The 18,338-nt window shown below is 53.5% G+C and overlaps 8 protein-coding genes across 8 annotated transcripts; all 8 read right to left on the minus strand.

Annotated features, from left to right (window-relative positions):
- Window positions 1-72: 72 nt before the first annotated feature.
- On the minus strand, window positions 73-2,197 carry CC77DRAFT_939330 (DEAD-domain-containing protein; the record flags this gene model as incomplete). Its single annotated transcript, XM_018534667.1, has 2 exons — window positions 73-1,783; window positions 1,833-2,197. 2 exons carry the CDS (start codon window positions 2,195-2,197, stop codon window positions 73-75), a joined length of 2,076 nt encoding a protein of 691 aa, XP_018384323.1.
- Window positions 2,198-2,623: 426 nt separating this feature from the next.
- CC77DRAFT_992100 (hypothetical protein) lies at window positions 2,624-4,079 on the minus strand. Its single transcript, XM_018536380.1, has 2 exons — window positions 3,398-4,079; window positions 2,624-3,347 (listed from the first exon to the last, which is right to left on the minus strand). The coding sequence occupies exons 1-2, from the start codon at window positions 3,822-3,824 to the stop codon at window positions 2,725-2,727; spliced, it is 1,050 nt and encodes a 349-aa protein (XP_018384324.1). The 5' UTR covers window positions 3,825-4,079; the 3' UTR covers window positions 2,624-2,724.
- A 247-nt stretch (window positions 4,080-4,326) lies between these two features.
- Window positions 4,327-5,104, minus strand: CC77DRAFT_1062823 (hypothetical protein; the record flags this gene model as incomplete). Its single annotated transcript, XM_018528569.1, has 2 exons — window positions 4,327-4,481; window positions 4,540-5,104. The coding sequence occupies 2 exons, from the start codon at window positions 5,102-5,104 to the stop codon at window positions 4,327-4,329; spliced, it is 720 nt and encodes a 239-aa protein (XP_018384325.1).
- Window positions 5,105-5,574: 470 nt separating this feature from the next.
- CC77DRAFT_1062824 (hypothetical protein) lies at window positions 5,575-6,255 on the minus strand (the record flags this gene model as incomplete). The annotated part of the gene is made up of 1 exon (XM_018528570.1): window positions 5,575-6,255. One exon carries the CDS (start codon window positions 6,253-6,255, stop codon window positions 5,575-5,577), a length of 681 nt encoding a protein of 226 aa, XP_018384326.1.
- A 1,075-nt stretch (window positions 6,256-7,330) lies between these two features.
- CC77DRAFT_174937 (hypothetical protein) lies at window positions 7,331-8,343 on the minus strand. The gene is made up of 2 exons (XM_018530465.1): window positions 8,243-8,343; window positions 7,331-8,181 (listed from the first exon to the last, which is right to left on the minus strand). The coding sequence occupies exon 2, from the start codon at window positions 8,175-8,177 to the stop codon at window positions 7,509-7,511; it is 669 nt and encodes a 222-aa protein (XP_018384327.1). The 5' UTR covers window positions 8,178-8,181; window positions 8,243-8,343; the 3' UTR covers window positions 7,331-7,508.
- Window positions 8,344-8,863: 520 nt separating this feature from the next.
- Window positions 8,864-11,089, minus strand: CC77DRAFT_174969 (aminotransferase). The gene is made up of 5 exons (XM_018530466.1): window positions 10,889-11,089; window positions 10,109-10,543; window positions 9,886-10,058; window positions 9,035-9,824; window positions 8,864-8,980 (listed from the first exon to the last, which is right to left on the minus strand). The coding sequence occupies exons 1-4, from the start codon at window positions 10,971-10,973 to the stop codon at window positions 9,075-9,077; spliced, it is 1,443 nt and encodes a 480-aa protein (XP_018384328.1). The 5' UTR covers window positions 10,974-11,089; the 3' UTR covers window positions 8,864-8,980; window positions 9,035-9,074.
- Window positions 11,090-12,327: 1,238 nt separating this feature from the next.
- CC77DRAFT_965997 (vacuolar ATP synthase-like protein 98 kDa subunit) lies at window positions 12,328-15,239 on the minus strand. The gene is made up of 3 exons (XM_018535725.1): window positions 15,058-15,239; window positions 12,881-14,972; window positions 12,328-12,816 (listed from the first exon to the last, which is right to left on the minus strand). The coding sequence occupies exons 1-3, from the start codon at window positions 15,184-15,186 to the stop codon at window positions 12,479-12,481; spliced, it is 2,559 nt and encodes an 852-aa protein (XP_018384329.1). The 5' UTR covers window positions 15,187-15,239; the 3' UTR covers window positions 12,328-12,478.
- Window positions 15,240-16,021: 782 nt separating this feature from the next.
- On the minus strand, window positions 16,022-18,136 carry CC77DRAFT_1062828 (hypothetical protein; the record flags this gene model as incomplete). Its single annotated transcript, XM_018528571.1, has 2 exons — window positions 16,022-17,444; window positions 17,499-18,136. The coding sequence occupies 2 exons, from the start codon at window positions 18,134-18,136 to the stop codon at window positions 16,022-16,024; spliced, it is 2,061 nt and encodes a 686-aa protein (XP_018384330.1).
- Between the last annotated feature and the right edge of the window lie 202 nt (window positions 18,137-18,338).

Genomic DNA, 18,338 nt, shown 5'->3' on the forward strand with positions numbered 1-18,338 from the left:
TACAGGTATATAGTACAAGAAAGGGAAAAGAAAAAGGGCGGCTAGAAGACGTCAGACTCCCGTGAGAAAGGCTTAAAAGGGTGAGGCTGGCTCCCTCCTTGGTCGGTCACCACCAAAGCCGCCTCCTCCTCTCCTGTCACCGCCCCTGTCACCACCGAAGCCACCTCCGCCTCTCCGGTCACCTCCGAAACCACCACCTCCTCTCCTATCGCCGCCAAAGCCGCCACGATCACCACCTCGGTTGCCACCAAATCCTCCGCTTCGGCCACTGCGTTCAGCACCGTACGAACTACGGTCGTATCCGCCGCCGCCTCTCCTGTCACCACCCCTGTCACCACCGAAGCCACCTCCGTCTCCCCTGCCGCCTCCGAATCCGCCACGACCACCGCTACGGCCGCCGCCGCCACGTCCACGGCCTCCCATGTAGAGGCTAGCAGGCGGTGGTGGTGGCGAAGGCATACCCCAACCAAACTCTGCTAGACGGTTCGCACCTTCCAGCAGACCCTGCTTGTCACCGTACCACTGAAAGCTTCCAAAGAGGCCACGGAATGCGGCGTCAAGTTGGTCAGGGTAGACCTTCTTGTGTGCCTCGACAGTGTCAGATAGAATCTTCGCAACGTCCTCAGGCATCTCAGCTGCTTGTGTCATATCAACCGTCGCAGTCTCGAGCGTGTGGGTTCCATCTTGGAGGGGCAGATTGTTGAGACGGCGGCGGACCTCGTGCTTCTCGAAGGGCGTTAGGAAGAGCCAGCCTTCACCTTCCTTTCCGGCACGGCCTGTGCGACCGAGACGGTGAATGTAGGAGTCGCGTTCACGGGGAAGACCAATTTGGATGACGTGAGTGACCTCGGGGAAGTCCATGCCACGAGCTGTTACGTCAGAGGAGAAGAGGATGCCGGACTTTGCGAAGCGGAAATCATCTGCTGCCCTTGTACGTTGCGCTTGGGTGAGCTTGGCGTGGATCTCATAGGCGCGGAGGCCAGACAGAGGGGTATTGCGCTTGAAACCACCACCGAGCTTGTAGAAAACCGATGCTGCCAATGTGACTTCAGCGGTGCTGTTGAAGTAAATAATGGCCTTGAATGGACGGCTTTCGCCAGATTGAGCTTTCTGTTGCGATTGCAGAACGAGCTCGTACAGCGCAGGCATGATGTTCTCGAAACCGGCGAGGTTGACGTATTTCTGCGGGATACGCTGGTGCGTTGGTTCTTCGTTTTCATCCACACACTTTGCGAAGTGGAAGCCGGGTCGCATGGTCGCGCGGACAAGGCCGACAACCTCGCGGGGAATAGTAGCGGAGAACATGAGGTTTTGGCGTTCGACTTCAGCTGGGTCGGGCAGGAAGTTCTTAATCTCGTCAATCTCCTTGGAGAACCCGTCGTCCATCAGGCGATCGGCCTCGTCCATGACCAATGCACTCAATTTGGGGGCCTTGACGCCAGAGTATGGATCTGAAAGGATGTCGAAAAGTCGTCCGGGGGTCGCAATCATTAGGTGGCATCCTTCGCGCTGTGTCTTCTGAAGCATAGCCCTCTTCTGGGTGCCACCGACTGCAACTTGCGTGACGATGCCGGTACCGGCAGTCACCTTCTTAGCCTCGACAGCGATCTGCTCTGCAAGTTCTCGGGTAGGTGAGATGATAATGGCCCGGATGTCATCGGGTTTCGCACGCTTGTATCCTCTGGGCTTCTCGCCGAGCTCGGGGGCGCTCGCAATGATTCGTTGGATGACGGGGACGAGGAAACCGAGCGTTTTACCGGTACCGGTCTTTGCTTGTGCGATGCTGTAATGTGTTAGTATATCGTAAGACGAGGGTCGGCGAAGGGTCTTACATGTCAACCCCGCTCAGGGCTTCGTTGATAGTCCTGGTCTGCACGTCCGTCATAGTCGTGAGCTTCATCTGGTTCGTGATAGTCCTGATGAGGTTGGGATGGACGAGTCCGCGTGTGGCCAATTCCTTGAACTCTGTGACGGGGCCATCTTCCTCGATGCTCTGTTGTTCCTCTTGAGCCTCTTGTTGCCACCTTGTGGCGCTGTTGTGGAAGCCGGCGAACGAGACATTCTGGAGGCGCGCTGATTGCAGTGGTATCCTCAGAACGCTCGAGTTGTGGGTGAGGGGTGTGCGGAGAGTCCTAGTAGAGACTGAGGCAAGATTCCTCGCGAGTGTCGCGGGACATCTTCTCACTGCGCCGAACATAATGTGCGGGCAATATTATACACTTGCTCGTGACAGAGGGTATCTGTAACGATTGGAATGAGCAAGAGAGATTATATCCTGAATACGCCTGAAAGAAGAAGGCGGGTTGGAGAAAAAAATGGCGTGTATTCGCCTGAGATGTTACCGCTAGAAACTTTGCCATGCAGCACTTTTCCAAGGGACGTGCACCCACAACGCGCGCTAGGAAGTCCGCCCGATAACGATAAGCGGCGTTCGTTGTCACGTGAAAGCGTCCAACCCCAAATAGACTTTGGTAATGCAGAGTTCCTCGTTCACAACATAGCTGTCGTTTGAGAGTACTCTCCGTACAGATAAAGTACAGATTCAGGAAGTCGTGAGTAGCCTTCTATGCTCTCAGGGTTACATTGCAGTACTAGTCCGGGCAGCATAGCGTGAGAATTCAATGCGTATCATTAATTCGTAAACTATCGAAACATGCGAGTTCCAAACGCCTTGTCCAATGCATCATGACCTTCCCAATGCTTCACGCAATGCAGTATAAATTCTCAATTACCCCTCTCCTCCCTCTCTTCCACCCTCACAACCCTTAGCCCCTCAGCAATTCCCTCCTGCACACCCCCTGTGATCCCCCTGACCCACCAAACAGCCACCTCATTAATCACCTGACCAACCATACCATCGTTCATTTGGCACACAGTCTGGCTCAGCCTCAACGTCTTCCGTCCAATGTCATCGACGGTCGCAACGCTCGTATTGACCAGCCGTTTTGCGATCTGATGTTTCCGCTCAAACTGGTAGGTATGCGAGAGGAATAACTTGATATATGGTAGCAGGAACTGCATAAGGATGAAGGATTGTAAGACGAGGGTCGCAGTCAGCCGGTGCAGAATCGTGGGGTCGCGAGGTGGTGCATGGTTGGTGGCTGCGGTATGTTGGGAGACGGCGAGTAAAGCGTGCGTGTCTGCGGAATGCCTTGTCTCCACGAGGTCTTGTGGAAGGGCGGCCTGGATGCTTGATGTCTCTTCTGGTGTAAGTTTCGTTGGCAGCCCTCGCAGTAGATATGTCACGCCATGCACGTAGAGTTGGCGGGTGAGCGTCGCGGATGTTTCGTCAGAGGTACCAATGAATTCACTGGATTCTCGCGATGCTTGAGCCATGAGGCTTGTTCCTATGAACTGTGAGCATGCAACGCCAACATTAACGAGCCACATTCCATACCTAAGGAAGCATAACTCCACCTAATCCCAGTGCTCGTCTCTTGAGGGCGATATAGTTGTGGAAGTGCGCTTCCGGAAGACCCAGGTCTATCCTCCGCGTCGTCCACGAAAGCAGCATCTGCTTCACCCAACGCAACAGAGAGTCTATGTGGTGTGATAGAGCCGCTTGGTGGTATCGACGAGTAGCCTGGCGGAGGTGTCTCGGGTTGTGGCAGTTCATCGATAGAGGCTGACTTGCTGTGTGAGCCGCGATTCCGTACATCGTTGAGAGATTGTCGGAGCGAAGGTATCGTCGGAAGGTGGTTCGATACAACAGTAGGGAGCACGCTGTAAAGCATACTAGGCCGGTAGCTCGTCTCCTCCCCTTCCATTATCGCCGCTGTATCGAAAGTCGACGTGGGCATCTCAGCGCGTTCGACCCGCAGCATACTTTCGGCTTATCTCTCGGGCGTATCCTAGACAAGTTATGATCCTTCGCAGCCTTACCCAGAGTTCCCCTCAAAAGAATGCGAAAAGCAATCGGCCAAATGGTAACACGGCAAGAAAAGATGCAAAGCCGAGAAAAATGTCATGGGAGATAAGCTTGGGGCTCTGCATGTGACGCCCGCCGCACAGCGGCTATCCTCGTTTTGCTGAGACGGCATTATTCCGAATCCGTGCGGATTTTCGAGGGAGTCGTGAGTTGCAAGCATGTGAAAGTGTTGAGTCGAGCACACCACACATGTGCAGCGCCGTTGCGCCAGGGTCGGGCAGATAGCCGAGCGCCGAACACCAATCAGCTGAGACGCGGAACAACGTGTGGGAACCTTCTGATATCCTTGCATTTGCCTTGAGACACGCCAACCTGCTATCGTGATCTAGTCTACTGATGGCTTCAAAATTCCTGCTGGAAGCACATGTGATCGAGATGCCTTGGAGATGCACCGCAGCTCACCAAGCGAACCGCGCTGAAGACTCACCTGCCCAGGTTGCCCACCGTGCATCAACCGGCTGATCGATCTCTTCGACCTTGTCCTCTAGGTCTGTATACATCTCGTCGTCCACGCTTTCCTCCGAGATCGTCCTTCCGCCGAGATCGTTGCGGCCTAGAGTCAAGGACAAAGTTAGTTTTTTAGTTACCACCTGCAGGCGAGACTTTCTTACCATCGTCAACACCATACTCGCTCTCCCTAGGACCTTCATCCATCTCCTCACCAGCTGGTATCCCTTCATCTCGTGTCATACCCTGCCTCACCGGAATCTTTTCAGTATCCCTAATCACATCCAAAACCCGCTCACAGTACTTCTTCAACCTCTCCTCGTCGTCCCATATCCTCCTCGCAGTGCCCTCATCCATGTCGCCCCTGTTTGCAACCAACTCTTTCCAGTATTTCAAGTCACGTACGTCGCGATGTAGATACCTCCCAACATGCTTGATATCGTCGATATCCTCGTACAACCAGCGGGTACCGCCGTTCGAGTCGCGGGCGTAGTTGATGACGAGGTCGTAGGCGCGCGTTGTGCGGTGGATAAGGGGGTGTAGATAAGAGTCTTGTTGCTGAGGTTGTTGGAATGAAGTCATATTTGCGGCGGTGTGACGGCGGGGGTTGACGGGAATGCGGTTCACCTCTGCGTTGTAGTTGGGCTGATTAGCTGCTGGTGTCTGTAGCAGTACGTTACTGTACGATGGACGGTAGACGCTGGCACGGGGAACATAGGGATGGGCCATTGTTGCAACTTTGTTCGATGCTGAGGGTGGAAGCGAAACAGAGAGTTCAGGTTGCAGGTGGAAAAGGTTCGTTGTTTCATGTCTGCGTTTGTCTCTGATGAAAGTGAAAGGTGAGGCCAAACTGTCTGCACGCATGGATCGTTGCCTGATTAAGAATCTGGGGGAGTCCCGCTTACGATGGTCATGTGGATCTCAAATGTCCAGTGTCTACCCAGATCCCAGGTCGCAGGGTTATTGTATCGACCGGACAGCTACATGACTCTCTGGGGGAAGAGATGATTGCCGATGATGCGGCGGGCCATGCGACGGTCTCAGTCCGCATTTCAAAATGTTCAGTTGTCGCAAGACAGGGAACACATGCCTCCTCTCTGTACCAGGCCGAGTAAGACAGAGTCCATGTATCAGCCACATACCCGGTCTTAGTCTTGGTTCGACTGCCTTGCAGCCTCACCACGTACCCACACACATTATCAGCCTCTCGCCGTCTGTGTACCATCCATCTCCACCGGCGGCCCAGGAAACGCTCTCACAGCTCTCGATTCCTCATCCACCTCCACCGGCCCCGTAGTCCCATCCGTCTCAACGCGCCCCGTAGTCCCGTCCGCCTCAGCTCTCCAATCTTCACCCATAAAGCTCTTGAATCCTCCTGGACTACCTTCCATCTCCGGTTCGTTCCGATGCTGGAGGCGTTGTCTTTGCTGCTTGCGTCTTCTCCAAATGTACAGGAGGAAGACGATACCGATTATGACGAATGCGCCTACACCAACGGCTATACCAGCTATCGCGCCAAGACTCAAGGCGGATTTTTCTTTATCTGAATTCGTGTTCGAAGGTGGGGATATTGGAGGAGTATCGTTCGACGAAACACTAGCTGTGGTTCCAAAGGAGATTTTGAGTAACGATGCGAGGCCCGACGCGTACAAGCTAGGGAAGCTCGATAGGTCGGTCGATTCCCACCACACGGCAAATGGAGGCGCAATCATGGTACCAGATGTCAATTCCGTCGTTCGTTTTAGAGTCGTAGAATTCGGGCAAACTGCACTGCCATCTGACTCTACACAGAATCTTTCCACGACATCAATGGCCGATATGGTAACAACCGTGTTGTTCTGGTTCAGCAAGGTAGTCGCAAAATTTGTGAGCGCTGTCATGGGCAATGTGATACTCTGTTCACAGCGGTTCTTCCCGGAAACGAGTGTCATAGGACTATGGAGATACGTAAGTAAGAGTAAGGTTGAGAAGCGTTTCGTTGTGGGCATTAACTAATTACAACAAATCCCCATCCATAAACGCGAAGTCTGATAATGGAACTCTCTTATAGCGAGCATAGTTTGATCAGCTGTACACAACCCGGGACTATATGCTATTGGCTCTGCTTGGCGCAATGGATGGCAGCTGGCATAGTAGTTTGGTGACAGAAGGCTACCATAATATTCGCGGCGATCTGTAGCTGTGGAATAGTATATGAAGCCACTGATGACTTCGTTGGAGGTAAGAGGGTTTTGTATCCATTTAGATGAACAAATAGATGATGGTTGGGTGAAGACTGTAGGTAGTGCAGGAGCGCCGACGGGATGCCATACGCTCCAAGTATCCGAGTCGCCAGCAGTCAATGTTTCGACTAGGACCATATTCGATGGTTTAGATTGAAGAGTCGCGAGGATACAGAAAAACAAATAGGAAGAGGTAAATGGCTGTCTTAATGAGAGAGCTTGATCAATAGCTTTTGAAGCAGATACCAGCTTACCGGTTAAATTGAAATGCAGGAACACACCCCGGTACAGCGTCATGCTCGACTATTTGGGGGCTACCGAGGCATTTTCGATAAAGCAGATCGAACCGATTGCGATGACGATTCTGATGGGGGGACCTCGCACAATGGGGTCGTCACTGCCTCGTGCCGTGCCGCAAGGCTGTTCCATACATGGCTTTACTGGATGTTATCTAGTGTGTAAGCGTACCTGGGTAGTGCTTACCTCAGAAATGCGATATGCCAACAGAGTTAGCCTCTCTGGTATGTATGGGTATGGGTGTCGATTGGACTTATGATGTCATAACAGGCGCGTAGCGTTGGGTTACTGCATAGCCGAAGTGGCAGCTAAAGTCAGGGCAAGACGGACTAGAGCAATCAGGCCAGGACGAAAGGGAAGAAATAATGGAGATCACGGAGGATACACATCTAATCAAGCGCACCGAGCGACACAGCGCGATGCTTCTGTGGGTTTACCCTGTACCTGTATCTTGTTACTATCTTTTATCTGGAGAAGGGGTATCGATACTCTGCTCTTCACTGGTGCTATTTTGGCTTTCACAAGCCCAATGTCTCTTGAAAAAGCTCGTGAGGTTGTCGCATCAGCCTTGATCCATCCCAATCATTTACAGCTTTGTCGCGCACCCGGGAAGATTATCGACTCCTCTCTGCTGGTGTACTATCCAACTCCACAGGCGGTCCTGGAATGATCTTCACGCTTGTCGATCCAGCTTCCACTGGCTGCGATGTTCCGTCTTGCTCAGCTCGCCATCTCCCGCCCACGAAGTGCTTCAATCCCCTCGAACTCCCTTCCATTTCCGACATGCCCGGATGCTGAAGACGCTGTTGCTGCTTCTGCTTCATCCTTCGCCGGAGATACAGGAGTAGTACGATGCTGACTATAAGGAACACGCCAATACCGACAGCTATGCCAGCTATGGCGCCGGGACTCGGGCCAGAGTTTTTTGCCCTTGGTGTCGGGGGTGGAGGCGAAGTTGTGGTGAAGTTTTGCCAGGTTACATTGATTACCGAAGCAATAGACGACGCATATTCGTAGGGAAATCCACTTAGATCGCTTGACTGCCAATACACCACCATCGGACGTGCATGTGCCACACCAGATTTAACTTCAACTGGTCGACCCAGAGTAGTCTCAGGCTGACAAGGGTTGGAACCTGCACATAACATCGTTGTAAGGTCGATGGCAGGAACCGTAACAGTCGTGTCGATGTCGACCGACAATGTGGTCGTGAAGTTTGTGAGAGCAGTCATCGGGGATGAAAAGGTCTTTTCGCAAGAACCGCCCGCAATCGATATTGTCATATCCCTGTGGATCATGTAAGTAGGGGTAGCATTAGCATCATAAGAGACTCATCACGGGGCACAACCTGTCGCAGCATTCTGCCCTCCATACTCGGTTGCTACCAAATTGCAACTCGATTATGGCAGCCACAGTCTGACTTTCTGTACATACACCGGGGCTATAAGCTTGCCGTGTAAGCTGACCATAAGGAAGGCAGCGGCCATAGTAGTCGGTTGGCAAGTAGTCTCTATACTGGTAATTGGCGCCTTCGAATTGGAAATAACCGAATCCGCTATTGACCTCGTTTGAAATGAAGGGATTCTGTATCCATTGACTTGAGCACCCGGCTGGGGGTACAAATATATCTGTTCATGCGGCAAAACCAGTAGGTGACATGGTCATCCAATGAGCCGCGTCTGAGGCGGTTGATGTTGATATCACCACCATGTTTGCTGTTGGAGATCGAAGGATTGCAAGAGCACAGGGAAAAAAGCTCGAAGGTAGCAACACAGAGGTTGGGGTAGAAGGCTGATACACAGTAGAGGAGCATAACCACTATCTGTTGGGGCGGGCTCCAATAACCCAAAAAGCTGACCGGTTAAAGACCACAAGCAACTTCACACTGTGGCACAATGTCACGACCAACTCACTGGAACTGCCAAGGTCTTGACAGTATGATAGTCTGACCAGCGGTGATGTTTCTGGACGACCGAAGCCACACGACAGGGTCCGCAGCCTTGTCGTCGTGGCCCCCACAGCCCTCAGGATGCAGATCGCACATGAGCTAGTGCAAAAGCATGAGGGAACGAGGGCGATCAGCCGGCTTATAAGGGAAGGTGAGAAAGGACAATATGAATTTGAGTTGGTATTGACCTACTTCGGCCCACAAGAATCGCTTATCGCACGCATGTCGTGATCTAGTTGGGCGCACCAGTACCTCTCGGCCTGTGCGACACAGCACGGTGCTTCTGTGGCTCATCCTTGTACTTCTGAACGATCCTCGCAATAGAATCCAGCCCCTTCTCCAACACATCCATCCTCGGTCCATAACTCAACCTAACAAAGTGATGGCAAGGCGAGTCAAACAGATCCCTACGCCTACTCGGGTTCAAATCGAAAAAGATGCCCGGCACAACAATAACTTTTTCCTCGAGACAAGCCTGGAAGAAGTTCAATCCATCGTTGATGCCCTCGGGCAGATTGCTCAAATCGAGCCACAGGTAAAACGTCGAGTTGGGCATGTACGGGAACTTGAAGCCGATTTCCTGGAGACGGCCAATGACGTAGTCGCGCTTGGTCCGGAAGTGCATTTGCAGCGCGCGCATCTCGTTACGAACGCGGGGTGGAGATAGCATTTCTACGGCGGCTTCTTGGAAGGGCACGTTGCAGCCACCGTCGAGGTAGGAACCGCAGGAGCCGATGGCCTGGATGAATTCCTTGGGGCCAATGACCCATGCTACACGCCATCCGGGGAGACGGAAGCGCTTGGTTAGACCGTCGATGATGAGCACGTCGTCCTCGTCGACGTCTTCGACGTTGTCTGCGGCGGAAATGACGGTGCCGTCGCAGTTGGTGGTGTAGTTGTAGCCGCAGTAGAACTCGTCCATGATGAGGGTTGCGCGGTCGCGGCAGATGTTCTGAATCTGTGCGAGTTCGGGGTTGGTGACCTAATTGACGCACAAAGTCAGTATTTGTCTCACATGCAATTCATGCAGAATTGATTCTTACCATCTGACCTGTGGGATTACGCGGGTTCGATGTAAGAATAACAGATGTACCGCGGGCGATTTCCTCGGCAATCTTGTCGGGTGACATGTGGTATTGGTCTGCTTCGCCTAGCGGAACGGGAATGGCAGCAATGTTACGGAAAAGCGACAACATCTCGTTGTATGCAGTGTAATCTAGTTGATCAGCTTTTGCTCGAATCCAGAGACTCAGAGTCCAGACATACCGGGAATGAAGAAGCCCAAGTAGCAGTTGCCCAACACAGCAGCGATACGGATCAAACCCGCACGTCCACCAGGCACAATGCACACATTCTCCCATGTGTACTGGCTCTTGCGCCACTTGCGGTGGTGCTCGTTGTATAGTGTTGCGACCGCCTCTCTCAGCGGCCTGATACCAGCAGTCGGACCGTACTCTCTGCCATGAGCACTGATATCAACCTCCTTCGGCCTCTCAAAGCAGCCTTTGATGCTATCATCGACCTCGGGCGCTCCCTGACCAAGGTTTGCCCATTCTTCCGGATGTTCGAGGAAACCGTGCTTGTATGCTTGTTCTGACGTCCATACGACACCTGTGGAAGCGCGCGTAGCGTCAAGACCGGCGTGGGGCTTGTGACCTTCGTGCGATTGACGGAACTGGCGATGGATGGACGAACCGAGTTCTGCGACACGTCAGTAACTGTCGTATCCACATGAAGCTTTCTGCCAGGTTGTAAAGACCTGATTCGTGTCTGGTGTGTGACATGGCTGCGGACATTGCGCGTTGGGCTGCAGATAACAACGACTTGAAAGCGAGACAGCGACTTCCAAGAAAGCAGGAAAGTTGGAGAAAGATTGGGGTAAAACCCTCAAAAGATAAGGATTGGATTGCCGCATGAATCGAAAAGCTCACAAAGCCATCTTCGAGGGCCCGATTTTTCTCTGATCCACACTTGCGTTGGGTTGTACAGCTCAAAAAATGACGTAGGACACAGCATAAGAAGTATACCAAGACAAACACGTACCACTCTCGCTCGGATCCTTGGAACTCGAAAATCGCCTCTGGGAGAAAGCTCCCTTGAGGTGGCTGACCTTGTCTGCCGAGAAAGACATTGTAGATAAGCAGCGAGGTTTGCTTGCGAAATCGGGTTGCGGAATCAAGCTTTCGCCTAGCGGTCGCAGATCTTAGTGGGGGAAGGAGCAGCAGCAGACGGGAAGCAGGATCGGGAGACCCTGAGGAAGTATAGATAAGAAGAAGCTCCAAGGAAACGAGGGGCACGAGAATACGAGGGGGACAGCTTTCAAGTTACTAGATGAAATGGTACCTAGGGTAAAGTAAGGTAGGTATGGCGCGTCGGGCCTTTATAACTCGGCGTAACCGCGTGTCGCGGACACCCACAAACGCATGCACGCATCCACACTTGCAAGCTGCGTTGGTGGCACCTAGCCTCAAGCGTTGGTCTTCGACCGCTTCAGCCACCGGGGATAATCAATCGCACATATGAGGGATCCTTGCGACGTGGCTCAGACAGCTCCCAATGAAATTGTCTCACGGGGACGACTGTGTCTCGGATCGGTGCGTGTGTCTCGAGGGCACAAATCCTTTCTTGGTAACCCCCCGTCTCACCGCTTGAATCTTCGTATACGTAGCGTACGGTAGTTGTTCTGCCGAGTTTTTGCTAAGAAGACGAGATTCGGGGTCGGTGTAAGAACTTTAGATCGGGCATATGCACGTCGGCATTGGAACCCACCTGGCATGCACAGCGTACACGTATTGGACAGCTTGGAAATGCGGCCAAACATGCCCCTGTCAGCTTACGCCTCAGGCACCGCCAGATGTCACAGACGCAGCCACAAATGTCATCAACTTCCGCTGGGTTGTTACACGGGTGCTGATCGCTGGTTCAGCCGGCCCGTGGCGCCCAAGGGAATAATGCCTCAAATGCCTCATACACATCCAGCCCTATAATCAACGTGCTACTTATCTTTGTTTCAATCTCATGTTTCGTGTCCTCCGGCGAGACCGATGTCGTACAAAAAGGCTCGTATTGTACAAGTAACACTCAAACACCATAAAACATACTAGGGCTATTCGCTATCATCTATGTCGTGTAAGTGGGTAACGCAAACGACGGCGTAAACCTCTTTGGATGCAGTTTGCATAGAGGAAAAAGCTTAAAAGAAACAAGCTTCGTGGTAAAGCAAGGTCATAAAAGCAATGGTAGGTTACGTATAGCTGGGGAATAATGGCTTATGTCCGGTTCTACTCGAAAGCTGGTGTTCAAAAGGAAAGACGACGCGTCAAGGGGTACGCATGTCGTCCTTGAAGGAAGCCATACAACGATGCGACGGCAAGCCATCTCATAGGTGATAGCTTGATCTCTTTCGTGCAAAGGGCTACCATCACGGCGCATCTATCCAAGATATGGAAAGGAAGCGTCTACTCTCCTGATGTCAAAAGATTGGAGTCGAGGTAACAATGTACATTCTTATATACAGACTGATCAGCATTACTCGCAGTGAACTCTAGCAATCTCATATATCTTTACACCAGCCCCCATTTCTCAAAGCACACGCAAAAGGAACACAAGGAAATCGCTCTCTCTCCTCACAGCAACCTACTCAACAGGTTCCTCCTCCAACAACGCCTTGAAACTAAATGGCTCAAACGCCACACCATCACCAATGAAATGCTTACTCATCGCCTCCACCCAGTGCAATCGCAGACTGTGCAACATGGCGCTCGTACCCTCCATAACACACAACACCGCCACAGTCAACGCGAACCAAAAGTAAAAGACAAACACCATGATGAAAGCACCGGCTACGCCTTCAAAAGCGAACGCATTCTTCATAGTCATTTCCCACAAGACAATGGACAGACGTTGATGGGCGAGTGACAAGGCCCAGAGACGGAGGTAGGAGGCCGTGTGGGATACGCAGTTGAGGCAGAATTCTACGCCCTATATGTTAGTCTCGTATCCTAAAGACAGCGCTGTATGCGGAAGGGGGGTACATACCAATAGTGTGAATAACCTGATGGATCATGACTTCACTGAACTCAAACTCCTCTTCCTCCTCTCCATGCCCAATATCTTGAGTAATCATCGCAATATCCTCGTCATCACCGTAGCTGTCGCGACCACCATTCGCGTGACCGTTCTCGTCATCGTCGTCCAGCGCGCTGACTCTGGATGTCTCGCCGATACCACGGTACCCCATTGCGCGGGCCTTGTTGTGTTCGTAGCGGAGGTAGAATGGCTTGAGGAACAGAAGCACAGGCACACAGGCCAGTGCAAGCAGTAACAAGACAACTTGCACAAAGGCTTGACCGGGGTATAGAGGTTGGGTACCAGCTTCGAGTGTGCCAGGGCTCAAGAACATGTAAATCAACATGTTGAGCAGAGAAGGTGGGCTCTCGCCACGCGCAGGCCAGTCAATGCACCACTTGTATACGATGGTGAAAGCGAGGTAACCGAAGATGGACTGGAAGAAGATCATGCCAGGGACAAAGTTACCCCAGATATCGATCTTGGTCTTGAAGTACCTTGCGTTGACGAGCGACCACATGAGTGAGAACGTCATGTGGGACCAACCTAGCAAGATGGACAATTTCATCTTGTAGGAGTTGGAGAATAGCAAATCGTTCTCGGTGTCGTGCCAGCGGTAGTCAAGACCAAAGGGGTAGGTATAACCCTCGACACGGTGGGAAGTTGGACCTTTGCCATCGTTGTCCCAGACCCACATGGACTTGAACCAAGGGAGACCAAGAGAGAAAGCATCGCAGTAGAGGAGACCAGTGTAGATGGAGAAGATACCCATCATGAAAACAATGTAACGACCGTAGAACATCATGGAGAAGAGCTCGTCGAGCTTGCTGCGCTCGAGTCGCTTCTCAAAGTAGATCATGGCGCAAGCAGCGAGGAGGAGAATAACACCGTGGCCGGCGTCACCGAACATGACGGCGAACATGAAGGGGAAGGTGACGATGGCTGGCAGGGCGGGGTTAACTTCGCGGTACTTGATCGTTCCGTACGCGTCGATGATAGTCTGGAAACCGAGGGTGAAGCGGTTAGACTTGAAGTATGTTGGCGGTGTCTTGGTAGTCTTGATCTGGTTGACGATGGTAGGTACGGAGAGGCCAGCACGCTCGTTGACATCCGACAGGGTTGATTTGATCAATCCAAGAGAGTTGGTAGGTGCCCAAGCCTCGGCGATGAGCGTCTTGCGCTGGTGGTCGTAGGAGAACTTGTTCAGAGTCTCGTAGGTAGCCTTTTCCTTCTTGATGACGACCATCCATGCTGCCAGGTTGCGTCCTATCGCAGTCAACTCGGCATCCAGCGTGGACTTGGTGTTCTTCAAGACGCTGGCGAGATCGCTCAGACGGGTGTTGACTTCCCGGATCTGGTCGCGGCGGAGTTCACTGTTCTCATCGACGCTGTAGAGGTCGGCACCAAGTGATTCTGAAATCTTTCGGATCTTTGCAATGATTTCCTTGCCGTGAGCGAAGATGATGAAGACATTCTTGTTGGTTTCCTCGTTGTTCTCTGGGTTGATGATGGCCTCGGGGATCTCCGACTGGTTCATGTACAAGTTACCGCGGAGGGTACGCCACAGGATGCGCTCGAAGGCGGCAATGCGTTCCCGAGGAATGACACCAGCGACGAAGCCGATGTTCATGACGGTGAATGAGCGCTCCGCGCCCGAGTCGCCCTGTCCGTTCTGCTCAACATCCTGGAGCAACGGCGCGTCGTCGTCGTCAACGGAATCCCTGATTTGCTCGGTCTGACCACGAGCCCGGTCGAAGAAGCCACCTGCCTCTCTCAGAACCCATCGCCACTCTGTGAGCTCCACCTCGCGCTTCTTCAACGTCTCGTAGCTCTCGTTCAACGAAGAGATTCTCTGTTCCAAGCTCTGGCTCTTGTCGGCGAGTTCGTCGATCTCGGAAGCGGATGGCGCAGTGAAGGGGTTGTTGAAGTCGTAGATGGAGCGCATCGCAATGTCCGATTTCTCCATCTGGGCGCGAAAGTAACGGAGCTGTCGTTCCACATTATCGAGGCGGCGAATCTCCTGTGTAAAAGTACGTTGGAAGGCGGTCGTGTCGGCATTAAGCTAGCACATGTTGTCAGCTTCCAATATCATCAAGCCCGTCCCAGAGCCTCTGCAGAAGCTCCAGAACACATCCGTCTGCGCTCACATCTCTGAAGTCCATGACACCAAGCTCTCCAAGGCCAGAAACGACCTCACGGCCAATCTCGTTGGCAATGTACAGCTGGGTCAAGGACATGTCCGCCGAGCGGAACATGGTGTCCTTGCTGGGCGCCATGGTGGCGGGTCGGGGAGACAAGACTGGGGATACGGCGTGCTTGTCCCGGGATTCGATGGGGGGGAGGTATGCGAGATGGTGGTTGATGGAGCGAGAGCTGCCTCGAACGTGAACGCCTGCGCGATGATGCGGCGAACTGATGCAGCTCCTTAGCGCCTTGACGCGCCAAGCCCGCTACTGATGTCACTGCATCCCAACCACATCACGTCCCTTGACCCATCACAACAAAGGAACGAGGTCATGTTTGTTCACTGTCGAGATTCCGCGGCAGTGAAACCAATATTTGTTTTATCTAGGTAGCCGCGAGTCGCACACGGAATTTGCCTGGCTGACTTCTCTAACACCCAAATACGTCGCCGCTTGCCATAATGCAAGAAAGCCCAGAGAACAGGAGATCAGTGAAGTGAATAACGGGGAATCAAAGGATAGCTTTATTAGAACATAGTAAAAGTACCCAAGTCCTTGACCAAAAGCAACCGCAGAACGCAAGACGCAGAACACCATGCATACGTGAGCAGATCGTCTCTTGTGTGTGTGAAAAGGGCCAAACCCAAAGCTAGCTCGAAAAGAAAAAAGGACCGATCCCGCCTTCCACCAAGTTTGACAATGATACTGTGAATGTTTTTGTGTCGCTCGCTGTCGTGACGAAGAGAGAGAGATGAGAAACCCGGATGCGCTGTCAAGTGTGCATTCGCCTGAACACCAGGTATCGTAACCAAAAGCCAGATGCGCCATGCTCGACTGCAAGGAAGGAATTGTTTAGTCGGACGCAACATGTCGAAATGCAAAACCGTTAATCAGAGCGATTGTGAGATGAGTGAGATGGTCTAGTCGTCTATTGTTGCGGGTAGAACGTTGGGGCCTGCATCTGTTGGGGGTAATAGTAGGCGCCGTCCGGGCCAGGGGTCATCATGCCTCCCATGCCTGGAACAGCATAGCTGGGCTGAGCATAATTTTCCACTGGTGGAGCAGTGTATTGTAGCTGATTGGAGTCCACGTAGTAGGTCATACCGTTGGACTCGTAAGCAACCATATTAGGTGGACCAGCAGGAGCTGGCGGGGCGGCGACAGGAGGAGCAGACACTGGCATGACATAGCCGGGTTGCTGAGCGCCAGGAACGAACATGGGCACCATGCCGGCAGGGGGTATGTACTGTGGCTGGGCACCGTTTTGTGGGGGGTAATAGTAGCCCTGTGGAACGAAGGCTTGTGGCTGGAAGCCAGGTTGCGCGTAAGGCTGGAACGCGGGAGCATGAATGGCTCGCTCCGGAATGTTAGGAGTGCCGGTAGAGACTTGGCTTGGGTAAGAGGGGTGCCGTCCATGCTGGTAGTAGGGTTGCTCGACCGCGGGAGCAGCTCCGTTGATATGCGCAGGAACCTGCTGATGGAACGGTTGCTGCTCTTGTTGTTGGGGAGGGTTGAAGCTCATGGACGCGGGTGACTCGATACCAGCAACAGAGACGGTCTTCTGCGGGCGAGGCTGATGCATCGGGAGCTGACCTTGCCAATTCTCACGGAAGGTGGGCTTCTGCGGGAGAGGGTAAGGTGGCTGTACAGCGCCGTTGGTGGGTGAGATCATTGACGGTCCATTGTGCATTCTGGGACCCCCAGGCGGCAGGCGTACCACAGGACGACTAGGATCGACGAAGCCGCCATTGCGTGACATGATGGAACCGGCTGGGGAGACCAGATTGTCCCGGCCCATCTCACGTGCAATCGAAGACCGCCTGCTCATTGCAACACTAGGGGAGTATACACTGCCCCCGTACGCGCTGGTACGTCTGCTTGAAAGACCTCCACCAAAAGATCCGAATCTACCGCGACCCCGACCGAAGCCCTGTTGGTTGGGTCGAAGCGCCCTTGGTATGAAGATGAAAGAGCGCTCTGTGGTGGGGAAGATGTAGCGTGGTGGAGCTGGGGGTAACGAGATACGGACTGGCTTGTCACGGCGGAGGGGTGGTCGGTGGTTCGGGAGGCGAGTGTGTGACTTGATGGGGACGTTTTGGAAGTGTATAGGGCCCTTCATGTTTGGTAAGAAGACGCGTACCATGGCGTTGTGTGTATGCACTGTGGTGGAGAAGTTGCGGGCCTGTGGAGGCTTCTGGCTAGAACCTGGAGGTACTCGCGACGCGAATATGGGGGCATTCGATGCAGCTGGGGGTAGTCCAGGCTGAGCGTGGGAGCCGGGCGCGTTGACCGTCTCGTGGAGGTCGTGCTGCCAGGGCGAGTCTGTGGCTTCCTGCGGCTGCGGTCTCATGCTGGAATGTGTGTTAGTTGAATGCTCCCTGCCTGATGCCTTTGTTTGCACGTACTTTGCTGGAGCGAATGGCCCTGTGACGGGAGCGCCCCGCCCTCGCCCACGGCCTGCGTGCCTGAAGCCATTCTGTCCAGGTGCATGCCGTGAATCGTGCATGAAGAAAGCGCCACGGTTGGGTATGAAGGCCGGATCCGAGTCGCGCTTCTTCTTGTACTCCTCATGCTCCCGCCGCCGCCGCTCGGCCAGCGTCTCTGTCCGTGACTGAGGCGCACCCACGGCGGGTGCGGCGTCTGCTGCAGCCACGCCCGCCTCGAAGTCGACCACTTCGGCCTCATTGCCATCCTCCCCAATCTTCAGTCCGTTCATCATGATTTCGGTCTCTTTCATGGTGGAAAAGGCGACATCGGAGCGGGCGATGGGCGGGGAAGGTTGACGATTGCTTGCATCTTGCCTGGACTTGGCATCACGCGCGCCATTTGCTTTCCGCTTCGACTTTCCTTGGGTGAGGGAGGGCGCGCTGTCGACTTCGCTAAGGTCGCTGTTGTCTGCGTCGGCGTCCTCGTCGACGTCGCTCAGCAGGGAAGCGTCGCTTTGTGAGTCGTCGGCCAGGGTGGCCACGGACTGGTTCTCATCCTCGTCATCGGTCCGCCTGCGACGCGCGATGTTGGTGGTCCTCTTGCGAGCGGGAGCCATGATTGCGGGGTCTGGGTAGTGGCGGAGGTTGGAGGCGCGATAGAGTCGGCGTGGGGTGGTCGTGGATCGGCTCGTGTACGGCGAAGCGATGACTCGGCGGCGGAGAGGGTCCGGGTGCTAGAGGCCAGCAACGTGGGAAGCGCCGAGAGTGCGGGTCCAGAGGTTGCAGCGATTGCAGTCGTGATGGGGCGAGGTGGAGTGT

This window comes from Alternaria alternata, assembly GCF_001642055.1.
Source record: "Alternaria alternata strain SRC1lrK2f unplaced genomic scaffold CC77scaffold_14, whole genome shotgun sequence".
Lineage (NCBI taxonomy): Eukaryota > Fungi > Ascomycota > Dothideomycetes > Pleosporales > Pleosporaceae > Alternaria > Alternaria alternata.